Genomic DNA, 19,225 nt, shown 5'->3' on the forward strand with positions numbered 1-19,225 from the left:
CTTATGCCCATTATTGGATGGCCTTTGTCCTCATGGCACCTTTCTTATCATTCCTTAGAGAATGAAAAACTGCCTTCCAGAGGGTCCAGTGGCAAGTTCTGTAGGGAAAGCTTCAAACCAATATTACAGAACTTCCAAGGCAATGAATCTATGTCCATAATATAATGATTAAATCTGCTTGGAGTCAGTGGTGTCCCCTTCCCATTCATCTATTAATCTTCTAGAAAATGGAATAAATGAGTAAATATCAATTATTTATACATACAGAAAATGTTATTCCTTCTAAGTAGTTCAAAGCATTTATCTAATTCTATTTTATACTGCTTTAGAGAGTGTGATGGTGTTATGTAAACTACATAGAGAAAGTAAAATGTCCAAGATGCCCCAGGTTCTTCTTAATAGTACTAGTTATTACTTCATATTTTCGCTCTTAGTCACGTATGCTAATTCAGAAGTTTTCAAGAATTCTCCATGCGGCTATTTTTGTATCCACCACCAGTTGTCATCCTGATTCCATGTGGGAACCATTTCCAAATCTGAACCTCCCAAATCTGATGGAGAATGGTTTATGCAGGAAAAATCCTATCCAGGCACTCCCTGGATACAATTTCACTACAATGTCAGACTCATTACAATCTGAAGATATTTATTAAATACCCATCTGTGAACAGCTAAAGCTAAGTATGCCCTAGTCCTCTGAGAGGCAGTGATCTAAGACAAACACTGAGGATGGAAACAAAGGATACACAAAGCATGACATCAACACTGAACATGTACATAAATAAATGAGGCATTTAAATCAAGGGATAACTTTGAGCCAATGAATATTTATAGCAAAACAAAGGAGTAGATCCATACACAATTCACAATTATTTCAGAGAATTTAAGAAGGCTTCATGGGAGGAATGGGATGAGATTTTGGTTGAATAAATGAGTTCAGTATTCTGAGAAACAGTAGTATTAAAAATTGCAAGTAGTATTAGAGATAGGATTTGATAGGGAAGGGTATTTGAAACAATTCAAGCAAAAAGGTATCACAATTTGATCTAAACTCATAGTTGTAAAAATGGAGAAGGGCAGATTTAAATATGGCAAAAAAAATTTAATATCTGGCATCCAACCAGAAAAGTGAAAATAATGATGCATCCAAAAAATAGTCTTAAGTTTCTTATTAGTGATTGTGAATATAATGCCAGGTAGAAAAATTGAAAACATGTGGCTAGATGTTTAATTATTCTTTTCATAAGAATAGTTACAAGTCTTTGATTAAGAATCACTATATTCTTATTTTATACCTCTTACATCTTGTAATAACGGGACCAATTAGATTCTGTATATGAAAAGATAAGACATATTAACAGTTGTAGCGGGGAGTACTGGAAATAGATGTTCATAAGTCTTCTTTTCTCATATCTAATACTGTGTTAGAAAATTTTCCTCAACCATCAATCATCAACAATTTTTGCTGCATTTGAAAACATTTTTATGCTTTTAAAAAGATGTTACAAATATCATTAGATCACAAAAACAATTCTGAGGGAAGTAAGATTTTTCTATGATGCCAATTAGTATTCAAATGTATTTCTGACCTCGTATATTTGATGATCATCAATGAGGCAAAGCCTAACTCATCAATGTTTGCCTGTCCTGTGAGACTTTTCATCTTACAAGTTTGCTGCAGAGAAAAATCACAATTAGTGACATTCCTGATATTTCGAGGATATCAGAGGTATATTAAGGTTGCTGACTTCTCATTTTTGGTTAACTAGCCCCCCTTTTTTTCCTATTTATTTCCCTGATGATAATTCTTTACACTAGTTCTTCTTTGAAGTTCTGTATTTGTTATAAAGTTCAGGTTACTCATCTCCATTATGAACATCTCCATTAGCCACTGTTTGATACTCATTTTCAATTATTTGGAGACTGCATTGTTCCAAGATTCATCATCACATTATTATGTAGAATATTTGTATTAAAATATGGATTTTTGTTTTATGATGAATTGGGGGGAGGATCATAAATGGAGCTTTGTCATTTCCTGAAAGCAATTCCGACCACTCTCAATTCTGGGTCCAATTCATCTTTGCCTTCATACTACTTGTCCCGGAGCTTATGGTGATGGATGAGTTTCTCAGGTTGCTCATCTATTTTCATATCATTTAAAGAACAGAAATAATTTATTTATACCCTGTGAGGGTGATTGGGCTATGCTCTTCTAAGTGGCTAAAGATGTCTTCCAAGAAGCTCTCCAATATTCTGGGGTTTGATGCAACCAGCACTATGCTATCCCTGAGCAACACCTTTGTAATTGCTTCTAGAACAAATCTTTTATATACCTTTGGTCTAATCCAGATTCTCTTCATGTCTTTGTTTATTTAGCAACAGTTGTACATATTCTAGGTACTTGGATGTTGAAGTCTAAATGCTATGGCTCTTTATCCTTGGTAGTGAAAAAAAGTTTGTTGTAAGTCTTGGCAGCTTTTTTCTTCTTTTCTTTTTAGGGTCTTCCAATTTTCATCTTCAAATTCCCTTTGGATTACTTCACTTGGAGGATTTCTTCACTTAGTGAGGTTTTCCCTAAGCTTTCTTTAAATCAATTTTAATCTTCATTACTTTTCTGGTTTATGAGGCAATACTGTTTCATTTTTGTCTTTGTATTCTTAGGACCTACCTGGGCCCAAAGTAGGCACTAAACAAATGTTTGTTAACTGGTGATCATCCATAAGATTTTAAAATATGTTCTTATATCAAAATCCAGTGTTTGACAAGACAGAAAATATAAATTACCTAAGAGAAAATGTCCTATTTGATAAAAACTACTGGGAAAATTGGAAATCAAATCTGGCAGAAATTAGGTTTAGACTAACACCTTACACCACATTCACAATATAGTCTAAATGGATACATGACCTTACTTTTAAGGATTATATAAAAAAATTTGAAGAAAAATATCAGATTCTTTTCTCAGATATGGGTAGAAGATATATTTTGCCTTGTATGAGGATATCTCTTCATCCATCCATCCAATTATTTATCTATCTACTTTCTCAATATGTAAATATTCAAACGATATGAATATGGTATGAGAAAAGATATGAGAAAGAGTTCTCAAAAAAAACTGCAGTGTTCACAACCACATCAAAAATGGTGAAACTTATTAATAATAAAACAAATGAAAATCAAATCAACCCTGAGGTTTCACTTCACACCAGCGATTTTTTGGGGCGGAAAAACAACCAACAAAATGGAGGAGTTTGTGGAAGGAAAACCATAGAAATATATATTGTTGGTGGAATTATAAAATGGCACAATCCTTTTGGAAAGCAATTTGGAATAATGCAAATAAAGTGATTACAATGTTTATATAATACCATTTGAGCTGGAGATTCCATTACTGGATTCATTCTCAAAAAGGATCCATTGACAAGAACAAAGTCCCTATATATTCTAAAATATTTATAGTAGCACTTTTTCGTGCTAGCTAAGAATTGGAAACAAAATAAATATCCACCAATTGAGAAATGGCTAAATAAATGATGGTACATTAATACAGTGGAATATCGGTGTGCTGTGGGAAAATGATGTGTGTAATAAATACAGAAAAGCATGGAAAGAGCTACATGAACTGATGCCAAGTGAAGTTGAGCCAACAAAACATTAAACTTAGCAGCTACAAAATATAAATGGAAAGAGCAACTAAACATCATAAAATCAAAAGCAATGTCACAAAATGATAACGATCAAACAGGATTTGAATAAAGATATATAAGAAGTCACCGCCAACCTACTTTATGTAGGAAGAAGGTCCACAGGCATTCCATTGAATGTTTTTGAATTTTTTCAATGTATTGTCAGTTGTGCTAATTTTTTTTTCTCTTTAAAAAAATTTAATTGCATATAGTTCAGCTCTCAGGGAGGGATAGGAAAAGGAACATTTGGGATAACTATGGTAATATAGGGAATAGAAAACATCAAAAACATTTCATGAAAATATTTACTCTGGTTAAACTTAGCAAAGCAGTTTTAAGAAAATGAGTGTACGCTACACTGAGACCAGGATGAGTCACGAAACTTCTCAGTGTCGCAGGCAACTTTCTTATAAGTTGTAGAAGAATTGATGATCTGCGTGGTGGAAGGGATTTACTCAACCAGCACTGAAATCACAGGTTAGACTGAACTTTAATCTCTCCCTTCCTACCTTAAACAGAACAAATTATGAGGCAGTACATTCCACAACTCTATCCTTTCTTCCACCTGTATATTTTTCATCATAAAAATCTGAATAAAATAGGATCAGTTCTTTCTATTGCACATGAATACTCTCATTTTCATCCTGATTTTGTATTGATTTTGGTCTTTCCTCTAACCCACCCTGATGGCTTAATCAGACAGAGACAATTCACTATTATTTCTACCTAAGTAATAAACTGTTTCCCGACTATTAGAAGATAATTTAATTCTTTGTGGTGTTGCTAGGAGCTCATCATAACTACTTCCGTTCCTTTTTAAAAAGAGACTGTCAGGGACGTGAGGTTTCTGTATATTCTAGTCTTTTGGCTATGTTATATATGCTATGCTTCTCCTATTTCTTACTACTACACACAGGAGAACAATTGCCTTCAGTCAGCAGATACCAAATTATTTTTATTTAATTTGGAGCGTCTTATCAAGTTCTTGGAGGAATTTCTTTACTTCCTCGTCCTCTGCCGATGGAAGATGTGTGAGCGGCAGTCATTTTCACCCACACTCCCCACGGTCCGCGCGCTACATCGCGGCGGGGCGTTTCCGGTGGCCTTTGGAAAGGACCAGGCTAAATTCGCCGTCTGCCTCTCTCCCAGACGGCACGCGCCGTCCTTCCATTCTGCTGTAACTTGTTTCTCCTGTTTCATCTGCAGCGACAATGTCACACCACCTCGAATTTCTTCCTGCGCGTGCCCTTTGTAAGTAGTTCATTCGGGTGGAAGGGCGGACGGCTGCTCGTGAGATGACCACAGCGGTGCTGATGGGTGGGCGGTGGGGACCTTTAGGACCACGTACCGGCCACGAAATATGGCCGAGTAGTAGTAGTTGTTATTAGTGTTAGGAGGAGTGAGAGTTCACTCTCACTCGGGCGATCCCGCCAGTTCCCGGACGTAATTCTGGCAGGAGGCCGGGGAGGGCCCTAGAAGCGCCATTTCCAACTGCGTGGATGAAAAGGCATTTATTAGGCGCCCAGCATCAGCACGGTACCGAGCCCGGGACGCAGACGTGGCGACGGGCGGAGGTTCGGTTGCCGGGCCGGGAAGTCCTTGCGGACAGACTGCAGGCCGGGAGCGCGCTTCTCCCGGAGGCTGAGCCCGGGGAGCCTCCTCGGGGCCAGCTCGTTCCCGGACCGACCTTCCCAGGCGCGCCCCTCCTCGGGCCGTCCGCAGCACCGCGTGCTGGAGGAGCGGCCCGGTGGCCCGAGCAGGCTTCGCCATCCTCCCATCCCGCGCCAGCTCCCTCCTCCGTCAGGGCGAGGGCCGGCCGGGCTTCGATCGGCTTTTCCGCGCTCTTTCCGCTTCCGTGCAGGGGTCTTCCCCCCCAGAGGGCGGACGCCTTCCGCGCTTCATGGAGCGCTTCGCGGGGCTCGGGCACCGAGTGTTCTCTGCCTGCGCCGCCCTCCCGGGCCCGCGGCCCTTCCTTTCGGGCCCCTCTCGGCCCCGGGGGTCAGTAAGCCGGCTGACCTCTCCCGCAGGGTTTGCTTCCTGGAAGGGGCTCCGAGAAGAGGTGTTGTGGGGGGAGGGGGTGCAGAGAAGAGCTTTCCGGGACTTCCCGGCACGAAGCGACTCATCTAGGAGCTTCCGCTCGCCAAGCGCGCGCACGTGCCGGGAGCCGGGCCCGGCCGCTCGGGAGCATCCCCTGGAACCTGTGGGGCGGGGCTGGGAGCGCCTCTGGCGGGGCATCTGACGTAATCTTTTAAAATGGCCTGAGAGGGCGATAAGACCGACGCCCGCTAGCCAGGCAGCCGGTTAGCTCGCTCGCCGGCGGCCAGCGCCGAGAGGGCGCGAAGAGCAGTGGTTCCCCGTGCCGAGCCGCCGGTGAGACGGGGGCCGCGCTGGCAGCGGGGAATGGCCGCGGAATGTACAACTGCTGCCAACTGGGGACGGCTGCCAGGTAAATAAGGTGTGTGGCACTTGGTGGGGAGGGAGCCTTATCATGTGGCTTCAGAAGGGAGACTCTTCCGAAGTCTGGGGGTCTCTGATTTGGATATTCATCTACAGAGGAAAAGGAGGTGATCCTAGCGTCTTTCTTCATTCAGAGACACAATAAAGAAACACGAATAAGTAAAATGCGTTATGTGTGTGACTCCATTTCATTTCCTTTTGCTCTCTCCTGTTAGTCTCCTCAACGTCTCCTCTTTCTGAAAGGAGTATACAAAATAAATGTTATTGTGAGAAAAAAAGCAGAATTTATGATTAAAAAAGGGCTTCTTAGAAACATCACATAATCTTCACATAATAATGGACTTTGGGGAAATAAAAGTAGCTATTAATAGTCAGATTTTGTTGTTAGTACTGGCACAAACTTGATCCAAACCTTCACCACCAAAAAGGCATGTTCTTAGTATAGATTATTCTGGCCCACCCCTGGAGAACCCGTTAAACCAGGGTAGGAGAAGCCATTCCCATCTCTGTGCACATGGAAAGCAAATGAATCCGGAGGGAAATCCCAAAGAGTCTTAAGGAGGGGAAATCTTGGGAGTCCAGGAGAAAAAGAGGAAGGGAAAGGGAGGGAGGAAGAAAGAGGAGGGCGGGGAGAGAGAATGTGCATGTTTTTAGAAGATGGAGCAAGTGTTACTCGGGAGCAGTGAGCAGAGTTTTACATCCCTAGATTTAGACCCCTAAGGGGACACAGAGCTGAGGACCAGAGAAGTTACAGGCTTTGTCCGTGATCTTGGAGCAAGTGACGGAGGTCAGATTTAGTCAGATTATTCTGACTCCAAGTCCTCCATGAGAAGACACATTTTACTTTGAATTGTCTTTGAATTCACAATTATAGAAAATAATTGGCTTTAAGGACAGAAATAAAAAACACTCTCAAAAATCAAAATAATCAAAGAGGATAAGTATGTAATTAATTATACATTTACATGCATATATATACTTTTTTTTTTTTTGCTTTCAAGGTACTTTAGAAATAAAAATATTGGGAATAATAGCATTCTTTTCATCAACAAGGAAAACAGGTATCAGAAAGGTGAAAGCTAAGAATAAAAGGAAGATGGTACTTCTGGATTTAGATGTCAGGTTTCATGTTGGTTTAGACATGTTCTTTCTGTTACATAAAGTAGGCAATCCAATTTATCTTATGACATTTTAGGCCAATCCATTTTCAGAGTATTTGTAAGGCCCAAATGATTGATCTGATGAATTCAGAATGCTTAATTTTGTTTAGATCCTACATTCTATAAAAACGGTAGCGGCAATATCAACTCTGGTGACTCACTGTCTAACTCGTAATGTTACCAATTTGCAAATAAAACTTTCAGAAATATAGTAACCCGGAAGTACTTTGATAAAAAGAGAATCCTAGAAGAATTACAAATAAGTAAATAGAATAAGAAATTCAAAGATTTAAAATATCAACAGAACAAATTTTAAATGCTTAACTGATTTTAGACCATGAGCACAACTGATCCCTATTCCTTTGGAGAATAGACACAAAGCCTAAAAATCCTTAGACAGCAAGTCCTAGAAATACTGGAAATGAGTCAGAATTATTACAAAACTACATATATATATGTGTGTGTGTGTGTGTGTGTGTGTGTGTGTGTGTATGTGTACATATATATATATCAAGATGTATGACAGCATCATTTTCAAAAAAGGAAAATTTATTACAATTTGAAGAGTTCACTGTAGAAAATGGACATTTAGGAAATACGAAAAAATTGTTTGGAAGTTATGATCAGTTGTAAAAGTCCACAAATTCTTGAAGGTAGAAAAATTAAAATTCTAGCATTTTTAAAAAATGTCTTTTTTCATGATTAGGATTATAATAAACACTTTAGCTTTTTAGAGGAGGGAAAAGGTAAGTAAACAAATATACAGTTTCATGAGGGGAATGAACTCTTCTTAGATGACTTTATTCTCCACTGAAGTTCATTAGGGGACTATATTTTTGTAGTCTATTTCCTTTACTTACTGTGAAGATGTCACTGTTTGGCTTTCCCATCCCCCCAAACAGGAAACTGCTTATGCACAATGACACAAGCCTAAGCATATGCTTCAGGCTTTACCATTCCAATATACAGCTACTCTGACAGCTTTCCCAACTCTAAAGGGATGTGAATGAACGATGCATATTTTTAAATTTTTTCCAGATCCATCATGGAGGCTGCTTTTCTTCTCTGTATTGTAATCACACTGAGCTGCAATTAAAACAAACAATCAGTAAGGTGTTCTTTTTCCCATGGAAAGTTTCAGTTTAGCAGAATAAAAGAAAAGAAAATGGACCAAAATTTTACAATCAATATTTATTAAGGTCTTCTTTTGTTGGGATATCTTATCATAGTTTTAGAATGTGAATGTTTAATAAATGAGAGAAATTCTTTTCAAAGTAAGAAGATATTTAATAGCGAAGGGTAATATACCAAGAAGTACTTAGAAAAGAGACTACAACAAATGACCTACACTGCTTAGACTACAAACTAAATATGAGTAAAAAAAAATGCAGTATAAAAAACTACTATGATTATGTGCTCTGCCACTAAGACCCAGGATGTTAAACAATCCTTCAAACTTTTCAATCTATCAACTGTAAATTCTTTATTCAGGATATTATGTCTAATATAACATAACTAGAATTGAATATTTGAAAAAAAATCACATGTATATGTATATATATATATATATATATATACACATATACATGTGGTTTTTTTCAAATATATAAGTGTTAGAGAAAAGTAATATAAAAATGAAAGGACCTAGAATAATGTAAAAAAAAAGATTTAATTGATTTGTTTTCAAGGGAGCATTTAGAATATTATTATAAAGATGATATGGATGAACAACTTTTTATCCTTATTAATAAGCTTTTGCTGTTGAGTTGCAAGAAAAACTTACTTTCACAGACTAGGGCTTTGATAAAACAGTATTAAAGACTCCCACAAAGAAAATGTTGAAATTTTTAGCTTAAGACATAACAAATAACTGTACTGCCATAGGGCAGGAAATAAAATATGATCACTTCTATAAGAGGCAGAGTAGGGTAATGGAAAGAACACTTGACTTTGAATCACAAGACCTGAATTTGAATTCAAATTCTAGAACATAGTGACTATGGGTAATTCACTTAATTTCAATGTAACATTTTTCTCATTTGTAAAACTAGGACAATAACTTCTGTACTCCCACACACTTAAAAGAGTTATTCCAAAGGAAAAAAATACATAAACATGAGTTATTACAATGACTCTTCTAGTAAATCCTTTTCCCCATAGAATTTAAGATAACAATGCTAAATAGGTTATCTCTTTCAACACAGTCTTTAGACGCATAAAATCTCAGAACTGGAATCAGTCACATGGGTCACACCATCTCAGATAAAGAGTCTGCACTAGACCATACCAGATAAGTAGTCATCCAATCTTTGCTGGAAATGGGGGAAGTTAGAATAGTAACAAAGGTACTAACCTTTACTGAAAACCACTCCATAATGAAAGTAAATGAGCATTTAAATTGTAGGAAATTTCATGATGGGACAAAGATGACAGAGAACAACTTCTACTTCATATAAGAAACAGTCCAAGAAAAGGAACCCAGAGGAATTACTGACAATTTCTAAGATATGGATTTGCATCTTTTTCAATGAACTAGTTCAAATTAGAAAATATGTAATTTAATTTTTGAAACTTATTACTTTTGACTACTGTATTCCATCACATCCTGATAATTACTGAATTTATGCAACAAACTCTAACACCGAAGCTATTAATTTATTAAGGAGCAGTTGTTAAGAGCTAAGTGCCAAAATGATACAAAGAAAGAAAAAATATCTAACTCTGAAAAGTTTGCATTCTGATATCAGGGACAATGTAAAAAATTAGGTACATATACCTCCTATAATTTGAGAAGAGAAGGCATTAGCAGCTAGAGGAAAAAAGAAAGACCTCTTTCAGAAGGTGGAATTTTAGTTGGATCTTGAGGGGAGTCAGGAAAAGTCAGAGACATAAGAGGCTAAAAGTTCCAGTCATGGAGAACAACTGATACAAGGCAAAGTGATGGAATATGGAGTCATAATACTCACAAATAGGCCAGAGTGGCTGGATCATAAACTATGTGATGAGATTTAAAGGATAAGATGGTAAAGGAAGAAACCAAGCATGAAGAAAACCTTTAAATGTCAATAAGACTCCATAATTGATACTGGAGGTTACAGGGAGCCACTGGAGTTTGCTGAGCAAAGGGATGACTGAAAGAGAAATACATTTTAGAAAAATAATCTGAACAGCTAAGTGGAGGATAGATTAGAATGAGAAGACACTTGAGACTCCAGGCGAGAAGTAAAGGGGACCCGAGCTAGGGTGGTGGTTGTGTGAGTGCCTCAAAGGAGACATACATGAGTTATGCTGTGAAGACAGAAACAACAAATTCTGGCAATAAATTGAACATGTGTGGTGAGTAAGAGTGAAAAGATGAGTATGACATCAAAACTGCAAACTGGCTGCTAAGGAAGATGTGCCTTCAATAATGAGATGAAAGTTTAGAAGAGGGAAAAGGTAAGGAGTTCTGCTTTGGACATGCTAATTTTGAAATGTCTACAGGATATCAAGTTATAAATGTAAAAACCACAATTGCTGATGCATGAAGGAGACTCAGAAAAGACTTGAACCTATGAAAGCTGCTGAGATGACAAACTGAAATAGAATCAAGGGAAGTTAGAAGAGGGAGCCTAGGAGCCTTTGGCTCCTAGAACTAATGACCTAGACTTATTGAGCATGGCTTGAACGAACAAAGGAATAGAAAAAGGAGTAGTTGGACAGATAGCAGAATTAGGAGGAAGTCACAAAAACCATGATAGCCAAGAGTGTCCCAGATGAGAAAATATCAAAGGTGTCAAATGTAAAGAAATCAAGAAAGATGAAGCCTGAAATGAGACCATTAGATTTGGCTATTAAGAGATCTGTGGTGCCTTTGGAGAGAATAATTTCAGTTAAATGATAAGTCTAGAAGCTAGACTGGGAAGTTTTAGAAAAGAGGGGATAGGAAATGAAGTCAGATGTCTCAAAGAGATTAGCTGTGAAGATGAGGATACATATATCAGATGAGAGTTAGCTCATGATAATGATAGTATCAGATTAAAAAAATTTGAAATTAATTCCTAAAAACCTAGGACCTATTCATCACAGGGGAATGTCACAGATAACTACTGAAAAAGAAACGTAGATGAAATTACTTAATATGTAATGATCTCTGAGGTTTCCTATTCATGATTTTATCATCTCAGTGATTATTTAAGTGAATTTATTTACCAGGAACAAATGAGGTTGCCCTTCTGAAGGTCAACTTTTTTTTCTACTTAAAAAAGTACAAACACAACAAAAATTAACATAATGCTGTTGATATTTTTAAAAAACTGTCTAATCTTAAGTATAAAGATGTGATAGTCTCACACCTTCACATCAGAAGATATTCTAGTTCTCTCTTCTGAAGAAAATTAATACCATCTATTAAGAGTGTGTATTTGGGCCAATTAATCTCAGACGTTCCAAAATTCTTCAGTTCTCTGAGTTTGTTAGTTTTCAATGTCAAATTAAGGTTCCTAATTTTAATTGCTTTAATTTGTTTACTTAAAGTAAACAAAACCCAGTTATTCTCTAGGAATTTTTAAAATATTTTTCTTATTCTTGTCCCACTTAGACTTATTTTTTTCATCTAGCAGTAGTGAACTTTTTCTCTACCTGCTGAGTGGCTGAAGCTGCTCTCTGTTCTGCCTGACTCAGGCGTCTCTGAAGTCTGTTGGTTTTTTCTTGATGTTCCATAATTATCTTTTCATTCTGTTTTAAGGAAATAATGTCATAGAAACATAGGCTTTTGTTAATACATTCTAATGTAAAGTGGAGAAGCCTTAAAGGAGAGAGTTTGAGTGGTGCTGCATTTGGACACTGCACTATTTGCAAAAAAGCAAAAAGATGACATAATATAGTTTTCATACAATAGGATCAGTTTTTAAATTAGATTTCACATTCTCACTGCAAAATTCTTTTTTCTGTACAAAACAACCTTCCAAGAAAACAAGTTATTAATATTAAAAGCAAATTGGTAATAAGTGTAATTCAAAAGGTGACAAGAAAATTATTTTTAATTCTTGTTTTGTTAACTTTGACATGTGTGCTTTTAAAAAAATTGGTAAAAAAAAAAAAAAGACTTCACTATTATTTACATGCAATAGAAAGAACATATTATCCTAGAGGATCCTTTCTGAAATATTCAACCTTTTCTTACATGAATAATGATCAAACTAAGAATGAGAGAGAGCAAGCTCCCTGCCTTACAAGATATGGGGCAGAGGGATAAGATTTGGAAGTCAAGTCCTTGTGTAGTCTTTACTACTTACTAGCCACAATGATTATATTTTAAGGTCAATAAAGCCATTTGGCAAAATAGTTTCAAATGACTCATGGAATACTATATTGTTGATCAGTTTAAAGAATCTACCGAGTTGTTTTACATTAACTCTTATAATTAGGAATGATATACTGATGATAGTAAGTGCTTGCTGCCTGAAGCAGCATTAATAAAATATGAAGATAAATCATTCTAACAATTCTTCCTGTATCTGATGGATTTTAGGTTTGACTTAATAATTTTGTGCCAAGTTGGATTAATCCTGTATTGCATCTATTGCCTTATAGTTATATTTTAAAAAATTAAATGTCTTTTTTTTTTTAATGAATCACTTAGATCTTACTGAGCAGAATTGTATTCTTTAATTTTAGTTTCCAAATAGAAGGGAATTAGGAAGGGGTTAGATCCTAAGGAATTTGGAGTTTAAATCTGCTTACTTTTATTAATCAAAAAAAGAAAAAGACATTTGACGAACTAATAACAATTTATATCACTAGTAAGAATGAATGTCATGTCTACTACATCAAAATTTGAGCATTCAAGTTTTAAAAGAACATATGTCCTAAATAAAGTCATTACATTTCTATTACTGCTTCTGTACATTTCTCTGACTTACTTTGCTCCAAAATAAGAACATTAAAAGAAGCACTAAAATACCTTAAAGCATTTTAGATAGCCTTAATTATCAACCAGAAATTGACTATTTCAATTTTGTACCATTCAGATATACTCTCAGATAAGTAAGATTCCATACCAGCCTGAAATATTAAAAAAAATACATTTTATTCAAAACTTTTTACATCCATGGATAAGTATATTTTAATAAATCACAAATTCTATTCTTTCACTGTTGTCATGGAATAAAATAAAATTTTGAAGAGCCACTAAAAATTAATTTTAGGCATGCAAGAGAGGGCTAAATGCTCTTCACAATGTTCTCTAAATCATGGATAAATCAAAATGCTTAATTTTATCATTTATATTTCAAGAATAAATTTAAATTTAATAGATATATATTCTAGCAAATGCAAATAAGATGGTAGACTTTTCAAATTCCAGTTCTTTCCTACAATAAGCATTTTTAGCTTTATGGGCAATTATAAGCAAATAATTCATTTGAACTTAGCTCAAGTAAAACTTTATAACACAAATATTAAGCTACAAAAAAAGTTCTCTCACTAGAGTCATTATCTTACCTCTACTACCTTTTCCTTTGCTGCTTCCAGCTGAGAAAGCAATTCTTGGGTATGAAGTTTCTGTTGATTCAGTTCAATTCTATCAATCAAAAGAAATAAAGAAATTTTATTAATATAGTGATTCAATACACAAAGACATTGACTATTATAATAAATCACCTGTAGGTAAAAACTGCTCATCACAATAAATTTCTTATAACACCAAATTTAAAAAATTAAATATATGTGTGTGTGTGTATACATATATATATATGTATACACTTACATACCATATACATACATTTACGTGTATGTATACATATACACAGTATGTCTGTGTTATTTTTAAGGTGGAAAAGTCTGAACTTTTTTGTCAATATTTTCCTCCTAGAAGATTACCAATATTTCTTTTCATCATTGTTTCAATTGTAAGTATATTTAAAATGCTTCCTTAGACCAAATGTTTGTTAGGAAATTATATTCTTTATTAATTTTGAATATTAGGTCACAATTTGATTAGGGTATCCTTTAGTCCAAAGCAGATATTTAGAGCTATATAATATCTATCTATCTCTATCTCTATCTCTATAGATATCTCTCTCTCTAGATATATATATATATATATATCTATATATCTATCTACATACATATAATATATATATATATCAATACATACAATACATTCACACAAATATGCACACATATAAATGGAATATTTAGAATAATCATCAAAATGGCAAAAATGGGTTTATAGTTTTTAGTGTTAAAATAAGCATCATATGAAAATTGTTTCTGTAAAAGACATCTTCAGATCAATATGTCACATCATTTTAACTATAGCTGTAAATTACTTACTGGCCAGCAGGGACATATATGTAACTTTTAATATCTGTTTATACTAGCCTTTTTAAATTTTATTTTATTTTATTTTTTTAAATTACCATCTTTAACTGAAATAAAGGCTTGCTTTACAAACTACTAGAAAAATTTCTATCTAAAGTGTTTAGCCAGTCAGGAAAAGTATTTTGACTGAAGATCACACTGAAGATAAAACATATACTTAACTTGAAAAATGACCTATGAATCTTTGGTGATAGAATAAAGACAAAAAATGGACTTCTGTACTTATAAACTCAGTTGTTCCTCTTCAGTGATTTGACATAGCAAGATGAACAAACATTTTTTGGAAAGTTCAGGGGAAACTATAAGAGATCACCTAATTCTATATCTTCAATTTTAAAGATAAAGAACCTGATTCCTGGAGAAGTTAAGTAATTTATTCAAAGTCACAGCAATTCTCTAAACCAACGTAAACTCATATTAGAAGCATTACAACCATACTATCAGCTTAATAAAGGAGAGAGATTTTATGAGAAGCAACTGAATGGAAAGACTATTTGACCAGATCACTTTTAATTATGGCATTAAAGATGAAATTAGATCCAAGACATGACTTTGTATAATTCTTTGTTCAACAGTAATCACATGTGTTAGGAAACTAGAAAACTTATTCTAATTTTGACAGTGTTATGAAGCTGTTGGAACAAAATAAATGGATGACTATTTGTTAGTTCAATGGATCTCTGAATTCACTGGTATCAAAACTCTACAGGTATAGATGACAACCCAGTACCTTTCCATTTCGTAAAATTCTTTTTTTTTATGTCCTTAAATTTTTCATGGAAAATTTGTTCAATATGCTTATGGTTATCTTTTATGGTCTTTTACTGCTTTGTTGATACCAGCGTAACACTAGGTTGGTCTATCTGCTAGTGCTCATATTTGTAATATGGCTGACCTACCTCATTTATTCAGCACACATGTGCTTGTTAATATCTTTTTCTATTTTTCAAAAAATACTAAATATAATTTTTAAAAATCAACAAAAAATGAATTTTATTTCCCCTCTCATTTCCCCTATCCCTAACAAATACATAAAATATATTTGCAAGCAAAACAAATCCCTGCAGTGACTATTCTCAGAAATATATAAACTCATTTTGTGCTTTAAATATAGCATTTCTCTGCCAGAAAGTGACTAGTAAGGCACAGTGGATCTGTGCTCTGGAGTCAGGAAGATCCAAATTCAAACCTGAACTCAGACACTTACTAGCTATGTGACTCTGGCCAAGCCACTTAAGCCTGATTGTCTTTCCAAAAAAAAAAAAAAAAAAAAAAGTGACTAGCATAATTTATATTTAGTCTTCTGGGATTATGGCTGGCCTTTGTATTGGTGAGATTTCTTAAGCCTTTCAAAGGTTATTATTATTATTTTTTTTAGTGCTATTTTTATTGTAAACATGCACATCGTTTTCCTGGTTCAATTCACATTAGTCTGACTCTTTTATAAAAGTCTTCTCAGATTTCTCTGAGACTATAACTTTCATGATTTCTTATGGCACTATAACAATTTTATTATATGCATAAATTGTAACTTGTTTAGCCATTCCCCAAGTGATAAGCACCCTATAAGAAGAGCTACAATTATAAAGATTTATAAATTTTTTTTTTGTATATATGAGTCCCTTTTCTTTTTCTATAATCTCTTGGAGTATGGGCCTGCTAATGAATACCATTAGCATTAACTGGATCAAAGATGTGCATAGTTTAGTGACTTTTTAGGTATGGCTCTATACTGCTTTCCAGAGTGGCTGGACCAATTCAAAGCTGCATCAACTGTAAAAGTGTTTCTGTCTTCCCAAAGCTCTTTCAAGAATTATCATTTTCATTTTTTGTTATCTTTGCCAATCTGATGGTGTAAGGTAGAACCTCAGAGTTTTTTTAAAGTGCATTTTCTAGTTATTAGTGATTTGGATTATTTTCATATGGTTCCTAATAGTTTTGATTTCTTCCTTTGGGAAATTGACTTTTCATATGTTTTGACCATTTATCAAATGGGAACTAGTTTTTATTTTTATAGATTTGAATCCGTTTCTCATATATCTCAGAATGAGACCATTATCAGAGAAACTTGCTGCAAAGATTTTTTTCAGGATGTATCCCTGCTAATTTTAGCTATATTGGTTTGGTGTGGGTTTGTGCAAAAATACAATTTTATATATTTGAAGTTGTCCATTTAATTTTCTGAAATCCTGTCATTTTAATTCCTCTACCCAAATATCTGAAAAGCATTTTATTTCTTGCTATTCTAATTTGCTTATGATGTCACCCTTTATTTCCAAGTTGTATAATAACCTATAGTAACATCACCTATATAATACTTTAAAGTTTATAAAGCTCTTGGGGATATTATCTCATTAGATAGTCATAAAAACTGGGAGGTAGATGCTATTATTATTATTATAATTTCCAGTTTATATACCAGGGAACTATGGCAGATAGAGGTTAAATGACCAGCCCCAGGATTATGTGCTAAGGTAGAATTTAAATTCAGGTCTTACTTCCAATACAGCATTCTCTCTACTGCACCCCCTACTTGCTTAGTTGGTACATCAAATTTGAGCTTATTTTAGCATATAGGGGTAAGGTTTTGTTATAAATTTAGTAACTATCAAATTGTTTTCTAATTTCCCCAGTAGACTTTTTTTTTTTTTTCTGAGTATGCATCCTTATCTCAGTAGTCTCAGAGGTCTGAGGGTTTATCAACACCGGATTTCTGTATTCATTTACTTATGTATGTTGTTTAATAAGTTTCAATGATTGACATCTCTATTTTTTAACTAGTACTGAGTCATTTTGATGATTGTTTAACTTGTAGTGTAACTTACAGTTTTGATACTACCAAACTCTTTTTCCCCCACTTTTTTTTTTTTTAATTTCCCTTAAGTATTTTGACTTCTTGTTCCTCAAGATGCATTTCATTATTTCTTTTTCTAGCTCTGTAAGTTTTGACTAAAGAACTTAAGAACTGAATAAACGAATTGATTTAGGCAGTAATGGTATTTTTATTATATTTGAATTACTTGCCTTTGAGTATTTATCCAACATTTGTTTAATGACCTGGGTCTATCTTTATTATTATAAAGAATGTTTAGTAATTGCACTTAATATAGTTCCTTTGTTTATGTGATGGAAGACTTGACTACCAAATATTTATTGTTTTCCCCATTGGACTGTCAGTTCCCTAAGGGCAGGGAATGTTGTCTATTTTGATACCCCCCAGTGCTTGACACAGTACCTAGCATATAGTAGGTACTTACTGTTTATTTCTTGTTCTTATTTTATAGTTATTTTCAATGGAATTTCTATTGCTATATCTTCCTGTTGTAATCATTTTACAGAGAAATGCTGAAAATTTGTGTGGATTTATTTTATATCCTGCAAGGTTCTTCAAGATAAGAGTTTCAATCAATTTTTAGTTGACCCTCTAGAATACTTTAAGTAAAGCATATATTTAAAAAAGTATTTTTTCCCCTCTTGCCTGTACTTATTAATTTTTTCTTATTGTTATAATTAACATTTCTAGAATTGTATCAAGAGGCAGTGGTAATAATAACATATTGTAATGCCAGAGAAACTGAGACAGGATAGAGATTAGAGAATATTTAATTTATTTGAAAGGGATCCATGGTTTGGTCCCAGGGCTGAATGAGACTATCGTTTCCAAGAATCCAGCACATAATGTGAGTTCTCAATGACATATAGACACATGGCTTAGACTCAAGGAGGGCAGACTGAAGCAGAGGCAGAGTCAGGATGCTGAGAGCAGCAAGGGAACTCTGACAATCTGATTCTGACAGGGTGAGGGGAGGCATGGGGGACATTTGATAACTGGGATTATGGGGAGAGGCACCCAACATTCTAATGATGTCTAAAATAGAAGGTCTTTCTCCTTATCTGGATCATCATGATTAGGAGGGAGGGGTGATGTTGCAGGATTGAGCAGAACAATTCAGGGAAACAAAGGCAGGACAATTTAGGGAAAATGAGTCAGGACAATTAGGGAAACTGAGTCAGGATGATAAAAGAGAACTGTGGCACAACAGTATCACATCTTTGCTTTACTCCTGATCTTATTGAAAAGATCTTTAGTTCATCCCTATATAATGCTTGTTCTTAATTATACACACACACACATATGCACATGTATCTTATCATGTTAAGGTTGATTTATTTTTATGTTTTTGATGGACAAGTATATTTTATTTTGTCCCAAAGCACTTTTCCCTCTATCTATTAATATAATCACAGGATTTCTGATGTTGTTAACATAATAATCTTTTATTTTGACAAGTTTTCCTAATATTGAACCAACCTTGTATTCATGGTAGAAATCCAATCTGATCATAGTATATGATCTTTGTGATATGTTGATGTATATATCTATGTATGTGTGTTCACATATATGTATACATACACATGCATATTTATGTGTATATATATATATATATATATATATATATATATATATATATATATATATATATATATATATATATATATACTTATATCTGTCTATAAGAAATCTCTCTGGTAACATTTCATTTCTGTATCATT

General features: G+C 34.7%; 1 protein-coding gene across 2 annotated transcripts in view; it reads right to left on the reverse strand.

Moving 5' to 3' along the window:
* Window positions 1-811: 811 nt before the first annotated feature.
* SCLT1 (sodium channel and clathrin linker 1) overlaps window positions 812-19,225 on the reverse strand; it is a 183,161-nt gene continuing 164,747 nt past the window's right edge. For both annotated transcript variants that reach the window (XM_074274165.1, XM_074274166.1), the window contains exons 19-21: window positions 13,790-13,868; window positions 11,927-12,022; window positions 812-8,392 (exon numbers count right to left, since the gene is read on the reverse strand). In XM_074274165.1, coding sequence (XP_074130266.1) covers window positions 8,330-8,392; window positions 11,927-12,022; window positions 13,790-13,868 — 238 coding nt within the window. In that variant the 3' untranslated portion in view covers window positions 812-8,329. The remainder of the gene's footprint in view (window positions 8,393-11,926; window positions 12,023-13,789; window positions 13,869-19,225) is intronic.

The sequence above is a fragment of the Sminthopsis crassicaudata genome, chromosome 6 (assembly GCF_048593235.1).
Source record: "Sminthopsis crassicaudata isolate SCR6 chromosome 6, ASM4859323v1, whole genome shotgun sequence".
Lineage (NCBI taxonomy): Eukaryota > Metazoa > Chordata > Mammalia > Dasyuromorphia > Dasyuridae > Sminthopsis > Sminthopsis crassicaudata.